Source organism: Trichinella spiralis (genome assembly GCF_000181795.1).
Source record: "Trichinella spiralis strain ISS 195 chromosome Unknown Scfld4, whole genome shotgun sequence".
Taxonomy (NCBI): domain Eukaryota; kingdom Metazoa; phylum Nematoda; class Enoplea; order Trichinellida; family Trichinellidae; genus Trichinella; species Trichinella spiralis.
Window position 1 is genome coordinate 3,862,610 of NW_003526943.1, and position 23,095 is coordinate 3,885,704.

General features: G+C 30.6%; 8 protein-coding genes across 8 annotated transcripts; 2 read left to right on the forward strand and 6 right to left on the reverse strand.

The window, feature by feature from the left end:
* Positions 1–345: 345 nt before the first annotated feature.
* Positions 346–1,719, reverse strand: Tsp_00965 (conserved hypothetical protein). Its single transcript, XM_003376718.1, has 3 exons — positions 1,704–1,719; positions 1,473–1,549; positions 346–906 (listed from the first exon to the last, which is right to left on the reverse strand). Exons 1-3 carry the CDS (start codon positions 1,717–1,719, stop codon positions 346–348), a joined length of 654 nt encoding a protein of 217 aa, XP_003376766.1.
* A 2,421-nt stretch (positions 1,720–4,140) lies between these two features.
* Positions 4,141–10,003, reverse strand: Tsp_00964 (hypothetical protein). The gene is made up of 6 exons (XM_003376719.1): positions 9,898–10,003; positions 7,797–8,648; positions 7,267–7,319; positions 6,939–6,960; positions 4,793–4,919; positions 4,141–4,519 (listed from the first exon to the last, which is right to left on the reverse strand). Exons 1-6 carry the CDS (start codon positions 10,001–10,003, stop codon positions 4,141–4,143), a joined length of 1,539 nt encoding a protein of 512 aa, XP_003376767.1.
* A 1,488-nt stretch (positions 10,004–11,491) lies between these two features.
* Positions 11,492–12,523, forward strand: Tsp_00963 (hypothetical protein). The gene is made up of 3 exons (XM_003376720.1): positions 11,492–11,683; positions 11,712–11,798; positions 12,392–12,523. The coding sequence occupies exons 1-3, from the start codon at positions 11,492–11,494 to the stop codon at positions 12,521–12,523; spliced, it is 411 nt and encodes a 136-aa protein (XP_003376768.1).
* Positions 12,524–13,740: 1,217 nt separating this feature from the next.
* Positions 13,741–14,934, forward strand: Tsp_00962 (conserved hypothetical protein). The gene is made up of 6 exons (XM_003376721.1): positions 13,741–13,768; positions 13,867–13,882; positions 14,044–14,431; positions 14,460–14,497; positions 14,727–14,745; positions 14,905–14,934. Exons 1-6 carry the CDS (start codon positions 13,741–13,743, stop codon positions 14,932–14,934), a joined length of 519 nt encoding a protein of 172 aa, XP_003376769.1.
* Positions 14,935–15,025: 91 nt separating this feature from the next.
* Positions 15,026–16,906, reverse strand: Tsp_00961 (putative dual specificity phosphatase, catalytic domain protein). Its single transcript, XM_003376722.1, has 2 exons — positions 16,866–16,906; positions 15,026–15,848 (listed from the first exon to the last, which is right to left on the reverse strand). Exons 1-2 carry the CDS (start codon positions 16,904–16,906, stop codon positions 15,026–15,028), a joined length of 864 nt encoding a protein of 287 aa, XP_003376770.1.
* A 543-nt stretch (positions 16,907–17,449) lies between these two features.
* Tsp_00960 (conserved hypothetical protein) lies at positions 17,450–18,281 on the reverse strand. The gene is made up of 2 exons (XM_003376723.1): positions 18,221–18,281; positions 17,450–17,526 (listed from the first exon to the last, which is right to left on the reverse strand). Exons 1-2 carry the CDS (start codon positions 18,279–18,281, stop codon positions 17,450–17,452), a joined length of 138 nt encoding a protein of 45 aa, XP_003376771.1.
* A 2,712-nt stretch (positions 18,282–20,993) lies between these two features.
* Tsp_00959 (ubiquitin-related modifier 1) lies at positions 20,994–21,302 on the reverse strand. Its single transcript, XM_003376724.1, has one exon. It carries the CDS (start codon positions 21,300–21,302, stop codon positions 20,994–20,996), a length of 309 nt encoding a protein of 102 aa, XP_003376772.1.
* A 305-nt stretch (positions 21,303–21,607) lies between these two features.
* Positions 21,608–23,027, reverse strand: Tsp_00958 (vacuolar proton pump subunit E). The gene is made up of 6 exons (XM_003376725.1): positions 22,881–23,027; positions 22,606–22,734; positions 22,423–22,533; positions 22,065–22,316; positions 21,896–21,995; positions 21,608–21,820 (listed from the first exon to the last, which is right to left on the reverse strand). Exons 1-5 carry the CDS (start codon positions 23,004–23,006, stop codon positions 21,933–21,935), a joined length of 681 nt encoding a protein of 226 aa, XP_003376773.1. The 5' UTR covers positions 23,007–23,027; the 3' UTR covers positions 21,608–21,820; positions 21,896–21,932.
* Between the last annotated feature and the right edge of the window lie 68 nt (positions 23,028–23,095).

Consider the following 23,095-nt stretch of genomic DNA (forward strand, 5'->3'; position numbering starts at 1 on the left):
AAACTAATTTTCCAAAAAAATGTTCGGATATTACTGATTAATCTTTCTTACAAAACAGGACCAAACTGAAGTTGCAATTTTCTTATTACCTACATATTAAATAATTATAAATTACATTTCCTCTAATTCTTGATTTCAATAACAGTGTCATACTTCAGTTTCTCAGATTTTAATAACAACAGTCAAAGCGGACATAAAAATGTTCACTTAAAATAATATTCGCTGAAACTTAAAATCACACTACAAATATAAAACATGAAAAAACAGTAAAGGCCAAATGATTACAGTTCATCCAGCATATGCAGTTACACGATCAATTGAAAATTTTGTAGTAGAAATAACTAACTACTTTTCCTTTTCACTTGAAATTTTCAAATCTGTACTTTCAAAAATCACTTTCCGAAGAACGGAGTTTTCCAAACGCAGCCGTGCCAATTCTTCCAAATCTGCCGCACTTGCCCTTTCACCATCTCGAATACACGAGTCAAAAGCAACCAAATAATTTATCAATTTTTCAAAATCACGCGAATTACGTGACTGTCTAGCGGCAAACATTTGTGAAGCAATTGCCGCTTCTATCTCGTTTTTTCGTCGAAGTTCTCTAATTTGTTCCCTGTAACGCTGCATTATAAAATCCAACGCTGCCTGGTGTTCATTCAACATCTGAAACAGTTGACGATTGTCTTCTTCAAGAAGTCGGATCTGTCGATTCTCTTGTTTCAAATTTTCAATAAGAGCGAATCGATTGCTAGCCGCTGAAGCTGACTCAAGCTCGGAAACGCAATCCTTGTACTCTTTCAAACCGACCACAGTGCTGTACAACCGTCTCATCGATGCGATCATGTGATTCAGACCATTTTCTTTATCTTGCAAGCTGGTAGCCAACAGCCGCGAACTGTTCAACATCTGATTATAATCCATGAATTCGAGCTGATTTCTAAAATATTTAAAATATAAATTAAATAGAATCAACACTAATATTAAATAACCATAATATCATAATAATTATAATTCAAATAAAATTATAAAAATATAAAGCATAAATAAAAATTCGACATCATTTTACCTTTCACTAACCACTACTGTGTGAAGTAATCAAGTACAAAAATATTCATTTACAGTATATAATGCTTAAGTTTAAGTTAAAAATTTTTTTAATAAAAAATTTTCATTTACATTAAGTATCAAGTATCATTAATATACATTTCGTGTTTTGTTTGGGGTATTTTTTATTAAAAAAATGAACTGTCTTTTTATTGGTAAAATTTTTCAATTTTTGCGGATTCAGATGCATTTTACGTAGTCCTTAAATAAAAATGCGTAAAGGTGGGTTATCAGAAAATTTTTTATTTATAAATATTAATGAATGTATGTTAAATATGAAATTTTATTTCAATAAAATTGTTTTTTCTCATATAGCACAACTGATTAACTGAGTAAAAAAGCATTTTTTAAATATTTGCGTTGCTTACTTGGCAATTAAAATTGAGCTTTACAAAATATCTGAATAAAATCATAACTTTGGAGTGAAATTTAAACAAAATTAAATCTAAAAACAATACTCTTTCAATTTGAAGTTAGATCACTGCTACAATCTTAGAGTCAAGTTTTTTTGAACTGCCATTGTTTTATTTGAAGATGATATTTTCTTGTAACTTCAAGCGTTAGTCATGTAATAAACTTTTTTAATATCGACAAATTACCTGCAGCCCTGCTCATTTTTTATCATTTTGTGAAGTGTTAATTATGTTTATTTTTAAAAACACACTGCATATTTATATTTGAAACGTTTTATTCGTATTCAGCACATATGAAACATAATAAATACATTTAAATATTTTATAAATTTTTTAGTAATTAGGTGATAGTAATTTTGCAACGACTGATGATAAATGTTGATGAAAATAGTTCCACTGATATAAGTCAGCTGAATATCAGTCGTTGCTCATTGAATAAATAACCAACGATGCCAGCAAATAAATGCACAGAACAAAGGATGCGCGATGTACTAGTAACGTGTGCAGCAGGCTAAAAATTCGCATTTGTTATGCTGCGGCCGTTATCTCATACGATTAGCATATGTAGCGGTGAGGTGAGAAAGATAAGTGCTTGTATGATGGTACTCATATGTAGCATTCAGTGTCAAAACGGGAAAGTATAAGAACAACAGGCAGAATAAACATTTACAGAAGCGATTAGACAAAGGCAACTTTAAAGGAAGGTCGTCTGAAAGCAATGTGCCTAAATAAAGTGTTTCAAGTAGACTGATCCTATACGCTCCAGTAGTTTGTAAGATTTGTGTATTCCAGATATGAAGAAGTGGGAAAAAGCATCTGCAGAAAGATTTATCTAGTTTCATTTGTGAGAAATCATACTGTTTTTTAAAAATCCATGACTTAATATAAAGGGGGTTGATATATGTAAACTGATGAGAATTCTGGGAGGCTAAATGGCATCACAAAAATATCGCATACTCATATGAATATTTGGTTAGATCAAATAATGAGCGATTAGTTGTCTAAGCAATTTATGTCATTCCAGCAATGCTAATTTGGTATATGATTTATTTGTGTTTTATATAAATGAGCGTCATAAAAGAAGAATTTTAAGTACTGACAAAAGTAACAATATAGTTGAAACAAAAATGAAATAAAATTAATAAAGAGCAAAAGTAAATGCTAGTAGTGAAAGTAAAAACATGAAGAGCTTAAAGCTTTGCACTTTATAAATTTCCCTGAATACTTCTTGAAAGTTTGCACTACCTTTTTACATTTTGTTTGTTATTCCTTTAAAAAATATTTTATTCTTACCATTTAACTATGCTCATTTTTTCTATTCTTTGGTGCTTTGATTCTGTTGAAAATTTTTTATTTTCACTTGATTAGCCATTTGTGAGGAATATTTTTATTTATTAGTAAATGAATTCTATAAAATATCTCATTTAAATATTATTTTATGTAAAAAGTGTGACATATAAAGATCAGTCAGTGAAACATTACACTGCAATGTGATGACCGCATAGAGCTACTAATAATCATAATGCTGTTTATCTTAATAAACAACGAAACAAGAAAATTAGTTAGCTGAACCTTCTTACACTTATACAATATAAACTAAAGATCTTCAGTATACGTGACGGGTGTGCGCATTATAGTTAGTCAGTGTGTTAATTACTATTGTTGCGTGTGTGGCGCATAAACGTTTGTTTCTATAACTGATATTCTCAATGCAAGAACACAACACGTAGCATAATGATAATTGATACTCATAATCGTAGAAAACAATAATTAGCGCAATGCAACTGCTCATCATACTGCTGTTTTTCATTATGCTTATATTCTGAGTAATTTAATTTAATCATATGACAAGACTTTTTACCGTTGAGCCATTTGTAATATTTTACTCTATTTAATTATTAAATACATCATAATTTTGATGAAAATGATAATTAAATAATATTGATAAAATTTTGAAACATCATTTATAAAAGTCCTTTTACCTATTTATGAGTTGAAATAAGACTTTGAATATTTAATGATCAGAATTTTAAATTCATTTCCTTAAATTTCAGTTTCAAAATTTTTTCTATGACATTTTCATGTATTATAGCAATAACCGAACTGTTTGATGCTTTAAAGTTTTTATTATATCAAATGTGCATTTCTATGAAATTATCTTCTTAATCAATAATAAAAGCTGTTCTAAGAATTTAGGAATTAAAACAACAGTGATAAAAAAACTGATTTTACCTTGCCAGGACAATGCTAATTACATTACATGAAGAAATATGATTTCATATTAGCTTTCTATATTATTCTTTCAATTTTATTTTCTTGAAAAAATGTACGGATCGTTAACCTCAAGCTGATGAATATGAATAATCTGCAGTGCCCTGATTTAAGAAGTTAAAATATTAAAATATAACTTACACTCAAAATCTTTAAAGCTGATTTTCATTCCATGTAACCTTTAAGATTCTATTTTTATTATTTATCGTTATAATAATATAAATGTGGCATTTGGATAAAGAAAGTTTTTTCTTTTGAAATTTTTATTTGAAATAAAGTTAACGTAAATGCTTATTTTGCTTATAGCATGGGACCTTGATAGCAGGTTGGATGAGCGATAACTGTGAGTATATTATCGATAAGTGCACATCTGAGTTGGCATTATTGCACTGAAGTTTGAAAACAAGCAGATAGATTTCAAATGCCGCTTGACACTGTTATTCAATAGAATGCAAACTGCGGCATAAATGGTGCAGCTTATATTTTGCATAAGCCAAAAATAATCAGGCATGAGGCTCAACACATTTGGAGTTAACAGTACCGTTTTGAGGTTCAACATTGCGGGGATGTTTTGGAAAAGCAATGTAAACACTACAGCAACAAGGATTCTCTTCATGATGATCGTTTCTCGTTTCAGCTGCAGTTGACGAATATCTCTACATGTGCTTCTGTTTCTCTTCAGCAAAATTGCAGCCAAGAGAAAGAGAATAACAGTTACGGAGCCCAAAAGGCTGATACAAAAGAAATGCATTGTATACAGTTCTTTTGGTAAAACTTCCCGTTCTATGCATATTACTGACACATGAATTTGCTGTTTGTAAAAAGTGCAATACCAGCATAAAATCAAATCAATTAACGATAATATTGCTATCATCACCTGCAGCATTGAAACAGCCTTCGATCTGAGTTTGTTATAGACTCTTGCCTTTGAAACGGCAATCAACCTTTCTACAGAAGAAGAAAAAACTGAAATTGCTAAAATAGTATCCCCAAGCACGTAAAACGTTATATGAGGAGATTGTGTGAGACATTGCTTTGGTTCTAAAGTCGCCTTTAAATCTGTGATCAGTACTATCCGCAGATAAAAAGAAATAAAGCCTGCACCAAGAAAAACACTACCAAGAGCCGATCCTAAAATAATAAACAAACAAACAAATTAATTATTAGACTTCAACAATGAACGATGCTCATAACGCACCAGCAATGAAGCGTTGTGATTGTCGCAGCTTTTTCTCAGACAATATGACAAAAAATAAAAGTAAATTTGACACGATGCAAAGGAAACCAAAAACAATTTGAGAAATGCAAAATGCGCTCGCTTTGGCGCTCAATGAAAAATAAATTATACTTTTGTTTGACATTTTCTGTAGATCAAAACTTTCGTTAGATTGTTACAGTGGAATTCAAATCACATTTTAGCTCAGCCTATTACAACAGTTTTAAGAAGTTGACGAATTCACTAAAACAAGAATTATAAAAAATTAAGTTTATCATAAGAAAATTAATTGTCATTCATTCGAATGGGAAATGCTTAATGAAATTAGCCAATCACAAAAGTTGCATTTATCTTCCGTTGTGCTATAGGACAGACAGTTTATTTGATAATAATATATAAATAAATACAAAAATCAATGCATCGAGACACAAATGATGCAAACATCATTAAATTTTAACCAATTTTGTTTTACTAATCATTGCTATATTTTAACGAATTTTCTAATATCAAGCTTAAAATGTTCAGTTCAATTCAATTCCAAATATCTGTCATATTTTTCAAAATCTTAACAGCATATATGCTTCTATTTCCTTTTCACCGTCTTATAAAGTAGTGTGTTGTTTGAGAAAATTTAATAAGTTATTTTTCATTTTCTTCGAAAGTTTTTTAATATTTCTTTTTAATGGGTCAATTTATTAATTTAATTATATTTTAAATTGACATTTTTAAAACCCTAAGGAAATTGCTTGAAAAAATTCTTTTGAGTTCATTAAAAAGAAATGCACTATAACTGTAAGTGAAAAATACTTTTCAATCTTGATTTTACAAAGAATGAGTGGCATTCGAAATTTCGTAAAAGTTTTGCAATACCAACAATATATATAGTTTAATAAATAAATCTTAGTACTTTATGAATATGATAAGTGCAAATTTACACAAAGGGAGCAGCAGTTTTATTTTTTGCAATATAATTATTGCTTTACAACAGTATAGAACTTTTCATCTTCAGTCACTTATTGAATCTACACTTAGGAAATATCTTGAAGATATTAATTAAAATTCATTCCCTACCATTCAACTTGAACGACTGCACGCATTCCCTTTTCCATTTCATCACTTATTAAGAATTAGCAAGTATGAAAACTTTAAATGTCACAAAATGAACATTTATTAGCCTGTATTTTACATTTTACCATTTTTGTTAATTACAACATTCAGTGAGTGAGAACGCTTTGAAGTGCTAAAAAAAATTATATACTTTCATCTTTCTTTTGAAAAAAACATTTTACATCATTTACATATTTTCTACATGATTGCAAAATAAGTTTTAATTCGTTAATTTTTTTACATTAGTTGCTTCATAAATTTTGTTTACAAAATATCAAACCATATGAAAAACATTACGTATAAATGGTTATATTGAAAGTGATCAGTCGGAAAATGTTATATTATAATTCGTTAATTAAGCAATACTGCTTGTTTTATGATGATCACTAAGCTGTGTTTTAATGCATATGAATGAAATAATTAAATGCATGCATGTCATTAAGTTTGTTCATTCATGATACTAACTGATTATTTCTAAAAGTGGGAATGCATCAAAAAAATCAAATATCCAAATTCAGATAATTCATCGTGCATTGTTTTAACCGTTATTTATATCATCACTGCTATGCAATTATTAGTTGAAAAGATTTATTTAAAATTTAACCGGTTTACATTAAAATTCGCTATTATTTTAATTTTAACTTTAATTTTATTCAACTTTTTCATTTTACTACACTTTCTTAATTAAAAAGATTGTTTCAAATTTAATAAATCAGATATAATAGATGCATTATTAAATAGTAACTTATTTAAATTAATTTAAATGGAATAAAATAAATTTTTCAGAATAAAAATTTAATGGAGCATGAATTTATTGCATGCATAACCGGCCCATGAGCAATAAATAATCTGAAAATAAATTGTGCCATTAATATGAGAAAAATAATTAAATAGTTCAGCATTTTAAATTTTTTCAAATGGACATACGGTACAACTTCTCATTTATTTAAATCTGCGTGATAATCATTTTGAAAATTTGATAAAATTTGTCAAAGTAAACTTTTTGTCATAGATAAATACGGGTAATATTTTCTAAATAGAAATGTATTGATTTTAACGAAATACAAGGTTGGTTGTAAATATATTCTATCATTAATTTTTTGAAAATCAAACAACTTGCTATCATTACACTTCATTGATTTTCCTAGCAATAACCTTTTGCGCAAATACAATAATCCTGTCAATTTTATGCCATTCAAACAATTCGCCTAAAATTTATGCTTGAATTCTCAATTTAAAAGTTAATTGAAAAAGTAAATATATTTAATTATGAATTTCTGTATAATATATTAACAAAAAAGAAATCCAAATATATCATATTGTTTTAATTATCTGTTTTTGTGTGCAATTGTATAAAATGAAGTATACATTTAAATATGTGAAAATACTTGGAATTTTAAACTTTAAATTAAATATTCTCTCAAAAATCGATCATCACAAAGAATTTATCAAATGCTATTGAAAAAAAAGAAAATTTGCATGGTAATAATTTGTTAACATGAAAAATAGGCGAACGAAAATTTATAACGCAGTGTAATTGTATCAGTTCATAACAGTACGATATGATAATTAGCAATATTTAATTTATAAAATTATAATAAAAGAAAAAAGAATCATAGCGGATAAAAGTGAAAAACAGATTATCTACCGTTGAAAAGGAGTCACTTTCAACAAAACTTTTTCACTTTTGTGTTTGGACTTTTCCAGTTCACAGATGGTTTTCTCTGATTTTCCACAGGTAGAGTGAACAATAATTATTTTATTATTTGCAGCGTGAACTGAATTGAATTTGAACGGTGAACAAATGCTGAAATGGAAGAGCATACGGCTGAATATATTTCTGATGCTGACGGTCAGTAGTATATGCATTGCAGCATGAACAGATGCACTAATATTTTGTGCAATCCAAAGGTACTGGGAGTTCAAAAATTCCAAATCAGGGTTGTAAACGACAATCAGATGAAGCGTCGCGGGTACGTTTTGAAAGCAAAATGTGAACGCCAAAGCTACAATAATTCGTTTCATCACTCTCATTTCACGCCTCAACTGCATCTGCCTCACATTGCAGCAGATGCTCCTATGCTTCTTGATAAACAGTGCAGTTATTATGCATAGAATCAAACTTGAATAGCCCAGCACACTGATGAAGATGAAATGCATCACGAACAACGTCTCAGATGCTATTTCCATGTGAACGCAGTAATGCACTTTGGGGCGTGAAGTGGACAATACCAAAATCCAAAGTATTGCACAATCCAACAGTGTTGCCAGAATTGTGAAACGAATCAAAAAGTACTCTGTTTTCTTTATGAACATTTGATCCAATGTTATCGTAGAAACTGCGATGCATCTCTCGACAGCCAAAGAAAAAATGCTCACAGCCAGAAGCGTATCTCCGAGCTGGAAAAGCGTGATATCCGGAGCTCGTAACAAGCACAACTTTTGGTCGATTGTTTTATTTGTAATTTCAATCACTTCAATTCGAGTGTTGTATGCTACAAATCCGGCTCCAAGAAATGCATTGCCAAGGGCGGAGCCTAAATAGCAAAATCGGCACTTATCTTTAGGCAGTTCTCAAAATAGTAGCTCCAGTCAAGAAAAAAGTTTTATTTTACGTCCAAAATGAAAAATATGCTAGCTTTATATGCATTTCTACTGCGCACACAACAGTAATGTTTTATTACATAATTCTTACCGTAACAGATGCGACAACATAGAACACTTTTTCAAAAAGAATTAACTTTTTGAATTAATAAATTATTCCACGTATAACTTTAAACTTTTTAAAATTGATTAAATATACAAGCTTTAAAAAATTCTGCAAATTATAATAATGACCGTTTTTTGCGATTAATTACAGTTAATTAATGAAATTAATATTACAGGCAATCAATCTTTGTGATTTTTTCAGCGATTTTTCTGAAAAAATTATTGCCGCAAGAAGAACATTTGTCGCAATTGAGCTGAAGCCGAATACAATCTGGATCGCTTGAACAGTTGTTGCGTCTTTATTCATAATTTTCTACTTTAATTTTCTAAAATAATTTTTATATATATGAAATAATATGAAAACGCCATTTATCAGTTGTCTACTTTGTAGTAATGATGAATTTTTCAATTTCAACAAAATCTTCCACAAAACAATAAAGTTGAAACATGAAATCAAGCATATTATAAATGAAAATGAATAAATAAGAACGTCAACAGTTGAAATAAATGAACAAACTTCTTTTTAATTTGTAAAACAAATTTTCTTCCTGCAATGTAGAAAATTGTCAAAAGCAGTTTTCAACTATAGCATTCATCATGAACGAATAATAAATAATTATATTACAACTGCATTTGTAAAACTGATTATTTTATTTTAATAAAACAATTTTGAATGTACGTTTTTAATAACAAAAAATCATACTGTCAGTGGAAATGTAAAACTTCAAGAGTTCACGTGTAATGTTAAATGCACATTAAAGGAAGCGCGGCATCATTAAGAAATGAAGAATAATGCTATTGATAATAAGCAACGTTGCTTAATTAATATAAAATCATAAACATCCGATGTAATTATAATATGATAATCGACATTCTCAAATTAAGTAAAATTATAACAGTTTTCAAATTCACTGTGTCAAATAGCCATATAATTTCAAGCAAACGTTGTTAATTTTTTTTATTTTATGTTAATTTGAAATGTTTCAAATATAGAAAGTATTTTCTCTTTTTTCAATTACGTCTTTGTATATGCAATTACATTTACATATACATGTTAATTATATTCATATGAAAAACTTACAATTACCAAAATACTGAAATTCACATGTTTATACTTCACTGAATTTGATATGACATGACTGATTTGATCTAGCCATAAATCAAGCATAATCAAATAATACATTTTTAAAAATATTTCATAGCTTTCAATATAATCAAGTAAATCTGATGCACATTACTTAATTTTATTAAGAAATTAATTTTGTAGCTATATGCGAAAAGGAAAAAATATATATTTAGCAGATAATATGTTTTATTTTTAAATTTGTTAAAAACGGATGATAAAAATAATAAAAATGATAATAATAAGTGAATCAAATTTAATTTAGAAAGGATTGTGCGCAAAATCACGATGTTCAACATGGTTACTCATTAACTGAAGAGAGCGATTCTTATAATTAAACTTCATTGCTTGACGTAATTTATTGTATTTGAAAATTATAAATCGATTATAATTAAAATTTGATTATATAATTAACGTATAGTTAAGAGGCTTATCTATTAAGGATGTTTAATAATACTCATAACAACAATAATAATACTATATTAATTGCTGCCTATTAATTAAAAAATCAAAAATTTATTAATTTAAAAATGTTATCATATTCAATTGCCTTATACTTTCATCACATGATGGCACCAGTGAATACTGGAACTGTTTTGAAAATTTTGAAAACCTTTTGATATATTATTATTTTTACGATATATTTGGCTTTTATTCATAGCATTTATATATATACAGTCCAACTTGGTTAAGTGCACATTGGATAAGTACACATTTCCCTTAAGTGCACAAGATTTTGGGCTAGCAAAATTCCCTGTAGTTAATTATACTGAAAATAATGGATAAGTGTACAACTTGATTAAGTTCATCCTACTTCTGAGGTCCACGGGATTTACTGTTTGCAATATGTAGTCCTTAATAAGCACGCGTATCGCAGACAAGGCGAGCTTGGCCAAAGTCAGAACAACTACTGCTTTCCCAGGAGTTACTCGCAAGGAGGCTGTCGCATGTCTGGCGACAATTCGGTCTTATTTTCACAAAAACAGAGTATATCAGACAAACCTAGACTGAATCAGAGAGCGGCTAGTATGATACTACAAAATATAATTCAAACCTACCTTTCTGACTATTTTACATAAAATAAATGGGCATTTTTTTCACACAAAACCTATTTGTAAATGTGAAGTTATTGCTCCTTTCAATTACTCTGCATAATTCCCAACTTTGGATGAGTGCACAACTTGGACAAGTCCTTGCCAAATTCCATATGCACTTAACCAAGTTCGGCTGCATTTACGAATTGAAATTTGATTCCATGATAACTCACCGCAAACGTTGTGCAAAATTTAAAAAAACTACTGCATCTGAACGAAAAATTGCTAACAAAATGAAATATGCTGTACAAAACAAATTTTTAAGCTATAATACTACATATATATATATGTATACATGTCGTGCATATTTATTATCAGCAACGGAAATTAGAAAGGCCTTAATTAATCAAAATTATAAAAGTATGTCTACGTTGTAGTAGATATCAGTGACTCATTTAATGCTAAAAACAATACAATAACATTCAGTTTAATGTATACTTGCTGCTAAAGAAAGATGAAAGCATTCCTCAGTATTGTTCAGATGTCATCAACAGCATGTAGCTTTTTGCTTCAGTTAACAAAAATTCGAGCGGTGGAGAATGCTGAAGTAATAGAATATAAAGCTGAATATGTTTCTGATGCTGACGGTCATTGGTGTGTGCATTGCAGCATGAACAGATGCACTAATACTTTCTGCAATCCAAAGGTACTGCGAGTTCAAAATTCCAAATCAGAGTTGTAAACGACAATCAGATGAAGCATCGCGGGTACGTTTTCAAGGCAAAATGCAAACGCATGATAAGACTCATCGGCTTCAAATTGTTATTTGTGATTTTATTTTTTTAAATAGTGTTTTCAAATAGGAAAAGCAGTAAATCACAATAGTGAGCAAAAAACACTTGCAAATTTAATTTATAATAAATCGATAACATGCTGATTAACTGATTTGACTCATAAAAAAGAATCTGAGTCTTTTAGATACCTTAATAATGCATTAAGATTGCATTATTTTTGCAAATAATAAATTTATAATTGGAAATTTATTCTCTTTTACAAGTCATGATGCTCTGTAATAATGCAAAATAAAAATTGAGAAGCATTTTAATAAGTACCTACAGATTTTACATGCACAATACCGAATATGGAATGTTTTTGTAATTAACAGGAACTGATTTTTCAGAAAGCTTCCACTAGCAGTCTATGCTCCTGCAAAAAATTTAATTATGAATTATATAATAACACAATGTACAACCTAATAATTTAAAATCATTGTTACATCACGCTTTAAAGTAAATTACACACAGTTAAACAAGCTTTTAAAATTAAGGCGTAAATTTTAATTCAAAAATTGCTTTCTGAGAAAATTTATAATTAATTTTACTGTTTCAAATCTTAATACGATCTGATCTTCCAGTTCCTCCCGCGATACACAATGTGGCGGGAGATTGATGGTCTGAGATTGTTGCTGGTGCTCGTCAAGCAAGCTAGTGCTCTTTGCACAATCAGCAAACGAAGCATTGAGTGTGTAACTTTATTTAACGATTAAAGTCAGTAAGGAATAGACCATACTGCATTCAGATCGACAGTTAAGATAGTAATGCACAACCCTGCAGCACGCTAATTGGCAGCTACCACACGACTCTTTCAATGCACATCCTCAATGCTCTCTTTGCTCGAATTCAGGCTTGCTTTTATAGAGCTCAAGAGAGTCAGTCCCACAGTCTCTGTTGGTCTGTAAATCCATTTCTATTCTTCTCCTGTCAACCGAATTAGGTGTAGCCAATTTGGCATCAGGGCCCCAACTCCACATATCGCCGACACATGTTCCCAGTCAACTATCAACAGATTTTGATGGATAGAAATGAGCCAACTGCAGCACTTATTGCTTCATCTTCTGTCTCACACCCACGAATAAAATGATGCAATCGTAACACCTTTTGCAACATCTAATTCGCTCAACGCATGATGGAGCTCTGACAAGCTAACTGATTTAGCTGAACAGTTGCGCGAGTTCAGACATGAGATGATACTTTCTGCTGATGCGACTACAACATGCCCAGGAATCTAAGAATAGAACGGAATTTCCAACATATTACAAAATTATATTACGTAAAACACAATAATTTCACATATTAATGTTTCAACTGACAAAATTGCTTTCATGAAATTCACAGCACTCTTGCACTGTTTTCGACAAAGTTGCTCAAACTCAAATTAAATTTACTCTAGACTGCTATGCTTGACTAGTGCTACTGTAAATATTTTTAAAGCTTTCAATTTTCTTTCATACGTTATTCTTCAGCAATAGCAGTTTGATTTCAGAAAAATAAAAAAATAACTGAAATTTCATCTACATGAAACATAAAATTTATTGTTAACTGAAAAATTTTATTTTAAAATCAATCCAACCGACTAATTTCTCTGACAACAGGCTGTTTTACAGATAAAATAGGTGACCCACTGACGTCTGTAATCACACCTTGCCCTCGGTAAAGGCGACTGTTGAGAGCAATCCACGAGCAACGGACAGCGATTGCACGTCCCGTTCGACAGTCAACCAGCAACTTTCATTCATAAATTGTATTATTATGCATTCTACATACAATAATTAAGAAAAATATTCACAGATAATAAATTCAAAATGTTTCCACTGATCAGTAAGAATACAATATATTATGCAACATTAAATCAAAAGTAATTTATAAGAGACTACCAGAGAAAACAATACAGTAAGGATAACTTGCATTTCATGACAGTATATCTATGAAACGAAAAGAACCTGTCTTAAATGGTAAGAAATTCGATGCAAATGTATTCATAGACCGGATATTTTTGTGTAAACCATAGGATAATTTTTTGCTTTTTATTTATTCACGAATTTACATTTAGTTAATCCCGATATAAGGTTATATTAGGTATACAAAATATGTTTGTTCTGTTGACGGGTATATTTTATTTTCATTTAAACAATTACTGATGAGATATTATTGTCATATATTTTGAATAATTTTTTGTTTCAAAATGCTTTTACACTCTGTGAGTTGTTTAATTATTCTGATGATTCAGTTTATCTTTTACAATGGAAGAAGAAGAGCAAGTCACTTCAAGAAAGCGTAAAGCGAAAAGACGAACTGAAAGCTGGGAACTTTCGTATCGAACTAAACCTGATGCAGCAGCTGATCGTGAAAAAAATCGTCGTTACAGATTTCTGGCTACAAAAGGTGTGGTCACCCTGTTCAACGCCATTCGTGAGCGTCAGCAGAAAACTTCTAAAAAGTTGGAAGAAGCGAAAACAACTAGATCAAAGGAAAAAGTTATTCGTGAATTAAAGAAAGATGAATTCTTCGAATCGTTACAAAATTCTGACATTGTGAATCCTGTCAAAGGTTCAGGAAAACAAAAAGACAAGGCTGAAATGACGTCAAAATGGGAAGTGCTGCGTGATGATTTTCTTGTTAATGGTAACTTTAACAATTTGAAAGATTGGGATAAAAAGAAATGATCAATCTGCATTTTACCGGTATGTTGTTTACTGTTGCTGAGAAAATTATTAAATGGTTTTTTTCATATTTATTTTATAAACTGTTTCATTTGTCACTTATTTAAAAAACCTATAAAATCAGTTTTTTAGTGTTTTATACAAAAACTAAATAATATGTTAATTATTCTTTGTTGATCATGTGGAAAATTTATGATAAAACGGAAATCAGTTAGATGAATGAAATTTGATTAGATCTGAAAATTTTTAGGTGCGAAATTGCACTACAGGTATTTAAGTACAGTATGAATAAATGATGTTTAAGTATATATTTCTGATATTACGTAAATTTAGTTAAAAATTAGTTCAAAAATTGTTGTAAGCTGAAAACACTTATAATTTCAGTAAACTTAATATCTGGTGAATTTTTACTTTATTATATTTTAAAGTGCAATAGTTTACGATACATTGATGTGTAAATGAAATTACGATGAAAGCGTAGAACTTTTTTTATTAATTGTTTTCAATCAGTAGAACAGATGTTAGGAAAACAATATCGCATGTTATAATTCATAACCAGGCAGTTTTTTTGATAAACGGTGATGAACGTTTGGCAACTGCTGGTGCATGAGATGCGCTGATCAAATTCAACGTTACATCCCATTTGCGCAAGGACCGGTAGAAATTTTCGGAAATGTGTATATTTGGACATTTTTCTCTGAGCAGCTGAACCGCACGATCGCAGCTCAGTCCTTTCACTTTCATGATATACTGTACAACGAAAACCGCGCATCGATTTCGACCATTGAAACTGTATATCAGTACTGCTTTGCCGCAGGCTCTGGCGGAGTCGATGAAGCGGTTCGCATCTTCGAAATACGGCGTCAAATCTAAGGTACTTTGCTCGTCGACGGTGATGGTCATGCGGGCCCGGCTGTGGGCAGTTTCACGAGGACAAACGCAAGGCACATCGCTCTTTTTATGTCTGGGCACTTGGCACGGTTCCAGGTTGGTCAGATCGATCAAGAATTCGATGTTGTACTTGCAGAGCAAATGCGCGTTGAAAGCCGCCTCGACACCGCTCATGAACAAATAGTCGTATACTTGACAGGCGGCTTTTTCCAAGCAGCTACCCCGTCTTGGCGCCGGAACTGCTTGACCAGAGTAGGAGATGGATCCGTGAGAAGCAGACCGGGAATGTGGAACCGAAGAACTCGGGCGTTGGATGAATTCAGAACTGGTTGGTCCGTTGCTGCACTGATTGAAGAACACAGAACCATCGGCTGAAGCACTTTCATCAGCTTCACTGTGCGATGAAGGGCAATCGATTTCTACGCTGTGGTGTGCATGCGGACCATTGCTGTTCGCGCAGCTCAGATAGATGTGAACATGGCTAAATATTAAAAATGATCATTTTTCAATCTCTGTATTTCTCTTTCTTAGCATGCGCATCTGCTTCAATGTGCGCAATCATCATGAACAGTGATTTCATAAATTCATATTAAACTTCGAACACGTGACAAAAATGCAAATAAATGCTAAAAATTTGGAATTGAAAGAATCTGTTTATTTTTGGCTTCATTATTTTTATTATTCAACTAACTAATAATTTCAAACTGCCTATGGTTTAATGTATTCCACTAAAAATCAGCAATAATTTGATAAGCGTTTGTTTAATCACCTTATCCTGCATAACTAATTTCATTTATTAATTTGTTTTGTATATAACTACTACTTATCTCTTTCACTTTACTTTATTTTACATTTTTTTTCGATAATTCGTTTCGGTAAGTCTGCAAAATTAACAAAACTAACAACATATCAAGTAATATCAATACATTTATTTTAAAATGATAATCATAAAAGCTGCTTTTTTAATTTATATATTTTAAAATGTACTTAACGTACACATTTAATTTTTCATACAAAAAATAAAATCATAAACTGAATTCAGTTTCTTCCCTAAAAGTATGCCTCGGGAATGAAAAATGTAAAATGAAATTTTTACTTTTGAAAACGTAAAAATGCAGTGTTAAAACTGAAATGAAAAAGCAAATGAATAAAAAATCCAGTCGAAGTATAGTAAGACAAGCAAGAAATGGATAAAGCATGAAAATTGAATATTTCTGATCACAGCAGTAATTGAATAGAAATTTAATTTAAAATTCTAACTTAAAAAGCAGTACCAAATTTATCTATGTATGTTGGCTAAAATTGAAACTTTTAATCATTTAACATTTGAAAAAGCAACAAATTTCTTCCTTGTATATATATATATATGTGTAGGTTAAACTTTGATATAATTGTATTAATAGCAAAATTGAAATTTTCAAATAAAATTGCAATTATAATTTTTCTTCACTTATTGTACATGTGGAAATCAATTTAAAGTAATTGAAAGACTTCTTACCACAAATTAACAGCTCCATGTATAATAAATGACGTATCCATTGCAGTTATTTGAATACCATAATTTTATGAAATTATTGTAGTTAATATTTTATGCGCTTATATAGCATGCATTAAAAAATAATACGTTGAAAAACCAGCAAAAGTGCAAGTTGCTGTAAGCTGTTCAACAATTCATTTCATATCTCAACATAACAAACAGTATATCTCATAAAGCTGAAAAAAATTGGTTTTCTTCATAAATCAATAAAAAATGGATGAATGAAAATAAAAGGTAATTTATAAGAAATATGAATGAATACATGTGGTAAAACATAATATAATGTAAGTAAAGTATTTTTTATTCTTAATGTGAAGCAACTTTTTATATATTTTAGAGGTAAATTCATTTATTTATTATAAATTATTGTTTATAAGATGATTTTCATTATAATTTACTTCCAATTTAAAATTTAACTTTTAGTTTTAACTGACTTAAAACCAAGCCCATATTCAGAAATTAAATAATTCCATGCTATAAAATCAATGATGAATTATATTATTTGATTTATACATTATTCGACTGAGCCGAAAGGTTTCATCTTTTTAAATCCCATGGAACACCATGACACGCATAATCATAGCAACCATTTGTATAAGGTAATAATATGCAAAGTCATTTTCTGAAATTTAATAAAGTAGATTAAAATTTGCTTATTTTATAGCTTTTTCAATCGCAACTAAATATTTTATTCTATTGCCTTGCATAGTCACACTTCACTGGCAAGTCAACAGCATGATCGATGACTAACATATCTTGCTTATGCAATAAAAATCAGTTTTCAAACAAAGTTAGTTAATTCTTATGCATGACCAGACAACAGTGAATGCCTGTCTTTACTTTCAGGTTTTTATTTTTAACAGTAATGCATTTTTTCCTCACAATAGTCACATGACAAAACAAAGACACTCCAGTGTTAAACGACAATAAATTAATCTAATTTCTAACAAACACGTATTGTATTAGCAAACAAATTACAAAAAACTTACCTATTTATAAAACATTTTAATAAAACGTATTTCATAAGATATGCAATATTTAGTGATATTTAAAAAATGTGATTATTAATTGAGAAGCTTATCTTAATTTTCAGCTTTAGTGACTTATTTAGCTAATAAAATTTCAAACCGGATTACTACTGAATGTGTATTCGTTTTAAAAATCAATATTTTTCTAAATTTACCGTGCTGTAATATTATAAAACTTAAAAAGTAGTTATGCTCGCATACTTGACTTTTTATTTTAGCAGCACTGAACCATAATCACCGTTGGGAGAAAATGGAATTTGAGAAATGCCTATATTCAATTTCTCTAACCGCATACTGTTCCGTTTGACGTCAACATTTGAAATTCGCCATTGTCAACAGATATGTGCATTATTTACTCATTTTACAATAACAAAAGGCTTTGTGTAAGATATTTTTCAAAAAAATTAACGCAGAAACTTATGTAACAAATCAAGTGTAAAAAAGATTTCAATGTTTTTAACATTGATCATAAATTTCAACTATTTACATCATGCCAAACATTTGTTCAAGTCAACACGATGTGTTAACATGCAATAATTTCACATGCTGTTGTTTAATACCATATTCATTATAAAAAAATATGCAGAAATAAATGAGAAAATAAAAAAACAAACTATAATAAAAAATAAAATCCTGCAAAAAAATGTTGAAATATATCGAACAACAAATTTCTATATATGAGAAACAGCATTCAGATAAATATTGTACCTGAAAATCATATATCTATAAAATTATAAAATTGTAATTCGTTCAAGTTGAAATGTACGTTAAAGTGGTGAAAATAATTGTTAGAACCTAGTTAAAACCAGAATATATCCATCTGTAGCAGCGGAAATTCAACACCGAAAAGTTGGGTGGAGGAATAAAAAAACATTTGCAACATAATATATTGAGATAAAAAAACTTTATTAAACTTACACATTAATCCACGCTATTGTATTGATTCAGTGTCATATTATTGAAATGTATATTATATTCTCTGTTGGGTGAATCATTTTCTTGCTACATTTTTTTAAAATTTGTTACAGTTGATGCTTGGTTTTTTTTTAATTTTGAATTCAAATTTGTAAGAACTTTTCAAAATACAATCAAAATTGACGTTTTTGAATAAAAAATAAATGTGAAATAATAGAAATGAATATCATACTTTGCATCAACAGCCGGCGGTGATTTAGTCGGCATGGATTTGATGTCTGGATCGTTGAAATTGCGGCTCAAGGTGACTTTGAAATTTTCCACATTTCTGTTCATCGTTTCAGCAGCGAATTGCAGGTCGAGCAAGCAGTGTCGTTGGTGAGGCAAATTTGTCTTATTTTTATTGTTGAACTTGATTTAAAATTTAAAGAAAAAAAGTTGTTTAAATGATAAAACAGAAAAGCATATTAAAGTGGAACAAATTTACCAAGGAAGCTCTGAAGAAGACGACGAAGCAGTTGGACTGTGGAAATCAGACGTCTCGTGAAAAATGCCGCACCTGCTGATGATATTGGTGGACTATACGGGTTGGTGTAAAGACGACTAGCCGGCCATTGATCGCGTCGGTGCAGCGGCTAATTGCACCGCGTCACTTTTCATCGTTATGGTAACTGAAACGGAATTGTTCCATTGATTAGCATTGGCGGAACTGGTGGCAAGCTGTCCGGATTTGATGGATTTAAAAATTGGAAGATAGAAGTTTTCATTTTATTTTTTTATTCTTTTTTTTGTTATATGCTTTGAACTGTTCACCGGCTAGGCTAATAGAACGACTGGTTGGCTGGCTTAAGTGAAAAATCAATCTTTGATCAAGTGATAAATTATTCACCAGATTTGTTCGATCAGACTGGAGATTAGAGGTGAAGAGATTCAGAAAGAAAAAAGAATTATTATTTTTTCAAGCAAAAAAAATTCATTTGAAAAGAATGTGATGACAAAATTAAAAATGATGATTATGCATACGGTTACGGAGACGGTAAAGGGGAGGGGGGACAGGCAGGCAGGAATTACAGACGTGATGTGGTGGTGTTCTATCGGACGACGTTGATTGATTGAAAAAATGAAAAATATTATGAAAATTGTTTTGTATAAAAATCGTGCCAACAGGTAAATAAAAGCTGTTGTGAGCGTGATGTTTTTTCTGAATTTGTATTATTGAATAAATAAATTATGCTCAACCACATACAAACAAATATCACACCTGTATGAATTTAATATTAATAATATTTTTGAATATTTAAAAATGTCATTATAAAAAAAGAAGAGAAACTTTTTAAGTTCGATCAAGGTTGTTTGATTTGCTTGAAATTGGAAAATAGTAATTTTAGGGAATCAAATTTATTACTACCAGCAGATTGATGTTATTTTATACATTTGAAGAAAAAAGAATAAATGAACAAAGTTGCGTATTATTTGGAACAACAGTTGTATCGTAGAAGTGATAATTGTTAGCATAATTAATAATAATCGCGGAAGAAAACACAATGAACCTCACGTTTCCCTCATAATTAGTTTAAATTCATATTGCATTTTTTGAACATTTTTTTTTGTAAATTTTCTTATTCATCATTATTTTGAACCGTCAATTGAGCAGCATTATTATTACTACTGGTGATGGTTGAATTTGTTTTCTTTTTCAATTTTCACGGCAAATGATGCAAATTATACAATAATTCAAATTCGGCTAATATCAATCATTTCGCAAGCACGAGAAGAAAAACAATAAGCAGCCGTTTGTTCATTTGACCGCACCAAGCAAACGACCAATCAAATGCTCATCATCATCATCATCAGTTTAGCTCAGAAATAAATAAATTCAAATTGCAATGCTAGTTGATGTATCTTTCCAGTTTGCAATTGCTTCGATGACCCATTTTGTAAAATAGTACACTTCCTGCCATGTGGAAATGTAGTTTATTTATCATGCAGTCGAAATGCTACAATGCATAAGCATCAATTCAACGTAACTGTTCATGTTGAATAAAACTGTGTATACATATTATTTATTCATCGATTGACTGAAACGACAATAATAATAATAATAATAATAATAATAATAATAATAATAACAGCAAAAAATAGATAATTAACCTCCGTGCAATGTGGAAATGAATGTAACTTTGTCATTCGGTTTCAACACATATTGCAAACCGTTGCAAAGTTCCCAGTCGACTTCGTTGATGAGAACCAAAATTCCTGGACGCACGGAATTGCCACAAATCAACATGCTGCAATTGTTCACGAGCAACATGTTCTGCTTGATCCATTGGAACAACGAGGCCAGTGTCCACGCACGTCCATCGTCGTCGGTATTGTCCAATTCAATTTCGTGCATCTGCTGCGGACATTTCAACAACCGCTCGGAACCGCCAACAAATTCCAACGTCAACTGCATATTTACTTACACCTGTTCTATATGCTTTTTCGCTTCAAAATCGAATTTACCAAATTTCAATCTAAATCGAATTTTAATTCAATAATAACACGAAAAATAATATGTGCGAAAAAAATATCGAACCGGCCATTTTTCAATCGGGATATTGCGAAAAGTGGTAAAAGATTATTCACACGACATGAAAACAAGAGAAATTTGAATGAGAGAAAAAAAAATAATTTCTTCTTTAATTAAACACAACGCTACATTGGCAATCAAATCACATCAAAATCACTTGTTTCTCCGATGTCCGAAATCGAAAAGTCCAAATTGAACAAAACCACTCTCATCCATCCATCCATTCACACACATATCACACGTTCACATACACAATAATTCAATACCAACAATCAACATGCAGCATCAGCGAAACTGCTTGCTTTGCAAATGATCACTGAGCAGATTTTAAAGCATGTTTTCGACTAGAAAACTAGCCAAACACAATGATAATAATCGTCATCATCATCCAAACTATATTTCTACAAATTTTCACATCAATGCAATGAAATCATCGATTGACAGACAAATTTCACAAATCAAAAAAATAAAATCACTGGTAGTAGTGGTGGTGGTAAATTGAAAAGTAAATTTTCAATCTAAAAATTTTCTGTTCGGATTTCTTCCAAACACAGCCACTCGAATATCCGGAATCAGCTGAAAAGAAGAACAATTTTATGATTATCAAAAAAAAATCAATTCATGTTGTTCAAATTGATCTCCCACTTGATCGCTTATTATTTCCAGACGACTTTCCAAAGTAGAAGAGACGCGTATTTTGCCACCATGCGCGAAAACTTCCACCCCACCGGCTGAATCGTCAGCAAGAAAATTTTCCCTGTCAACAGAGACGCGACAATCGATGGAACTCGCTCGACGTGCTTCTTCCACACACGACGGTATCAATTGCGTCAAAAGTGTCAAATCTTTCTGTCGACAACGCAAAGTCACCTCAAGTTCGAGCAGTTGCAAAAGTGCCTTGGAAGAAAAAAAATTTCTTTTTTCTTGGCAATAATATATATCACGATGCCAGCAGTAATCATCACCAATTAATCCAAATAGAACAAAAATTATTATTAATTACTTGGACAACTAAATTTTTCAAAATTGGAGGATAAGCGGTTGGGTCGTTGGAAATTTGCAACAATCTGGACCGTGTTTCGTTCAGAACATTGTTAATGTGATCTTCCTGAGCCTGACAATGAACAATAAACAATTACTCTTACTAATACTTGTTAGTATTGATGAACTTCAAGTGTGATCATACTTTCAAAATTCGAAGACGCGCTTGATTGAACATTGCTGAATTTTGAATTTTTCGTTGCAACTCCACTTGTTTCTCTTTTCGTTCGTAATAATCCATAATTTTAGATCGATGTTGTTGAACCAGACGTCCCTTTGAAAATCGTCAAACATCATTAACCAAAGCAAGCGAAACGGATATTATAACTATTGGTTTTAGCGCACAATTAATAAGTTATGTAACGATAAGGAAATTGCTTGATTAAAAGAAAAAAAAAAAATATATATATATATAGATACCTTCTCAATGTTGAACTCTTCCTCCGCTTTGGCGTCAATTTCTTCGGCTTTTTCATTGGCTTCTTGTTCAATAAAAGCGATCATTTGCCGCAGTTGCTTCTTGACGTCATCGTCGGACAAGCCCATCTTTTCGCTCGTTCAACAACTGCAACATAACATGCAAACAACAACAACAACAACAACCAAAAAAAAAACTTTTTCCAAAGAAAAAGAGC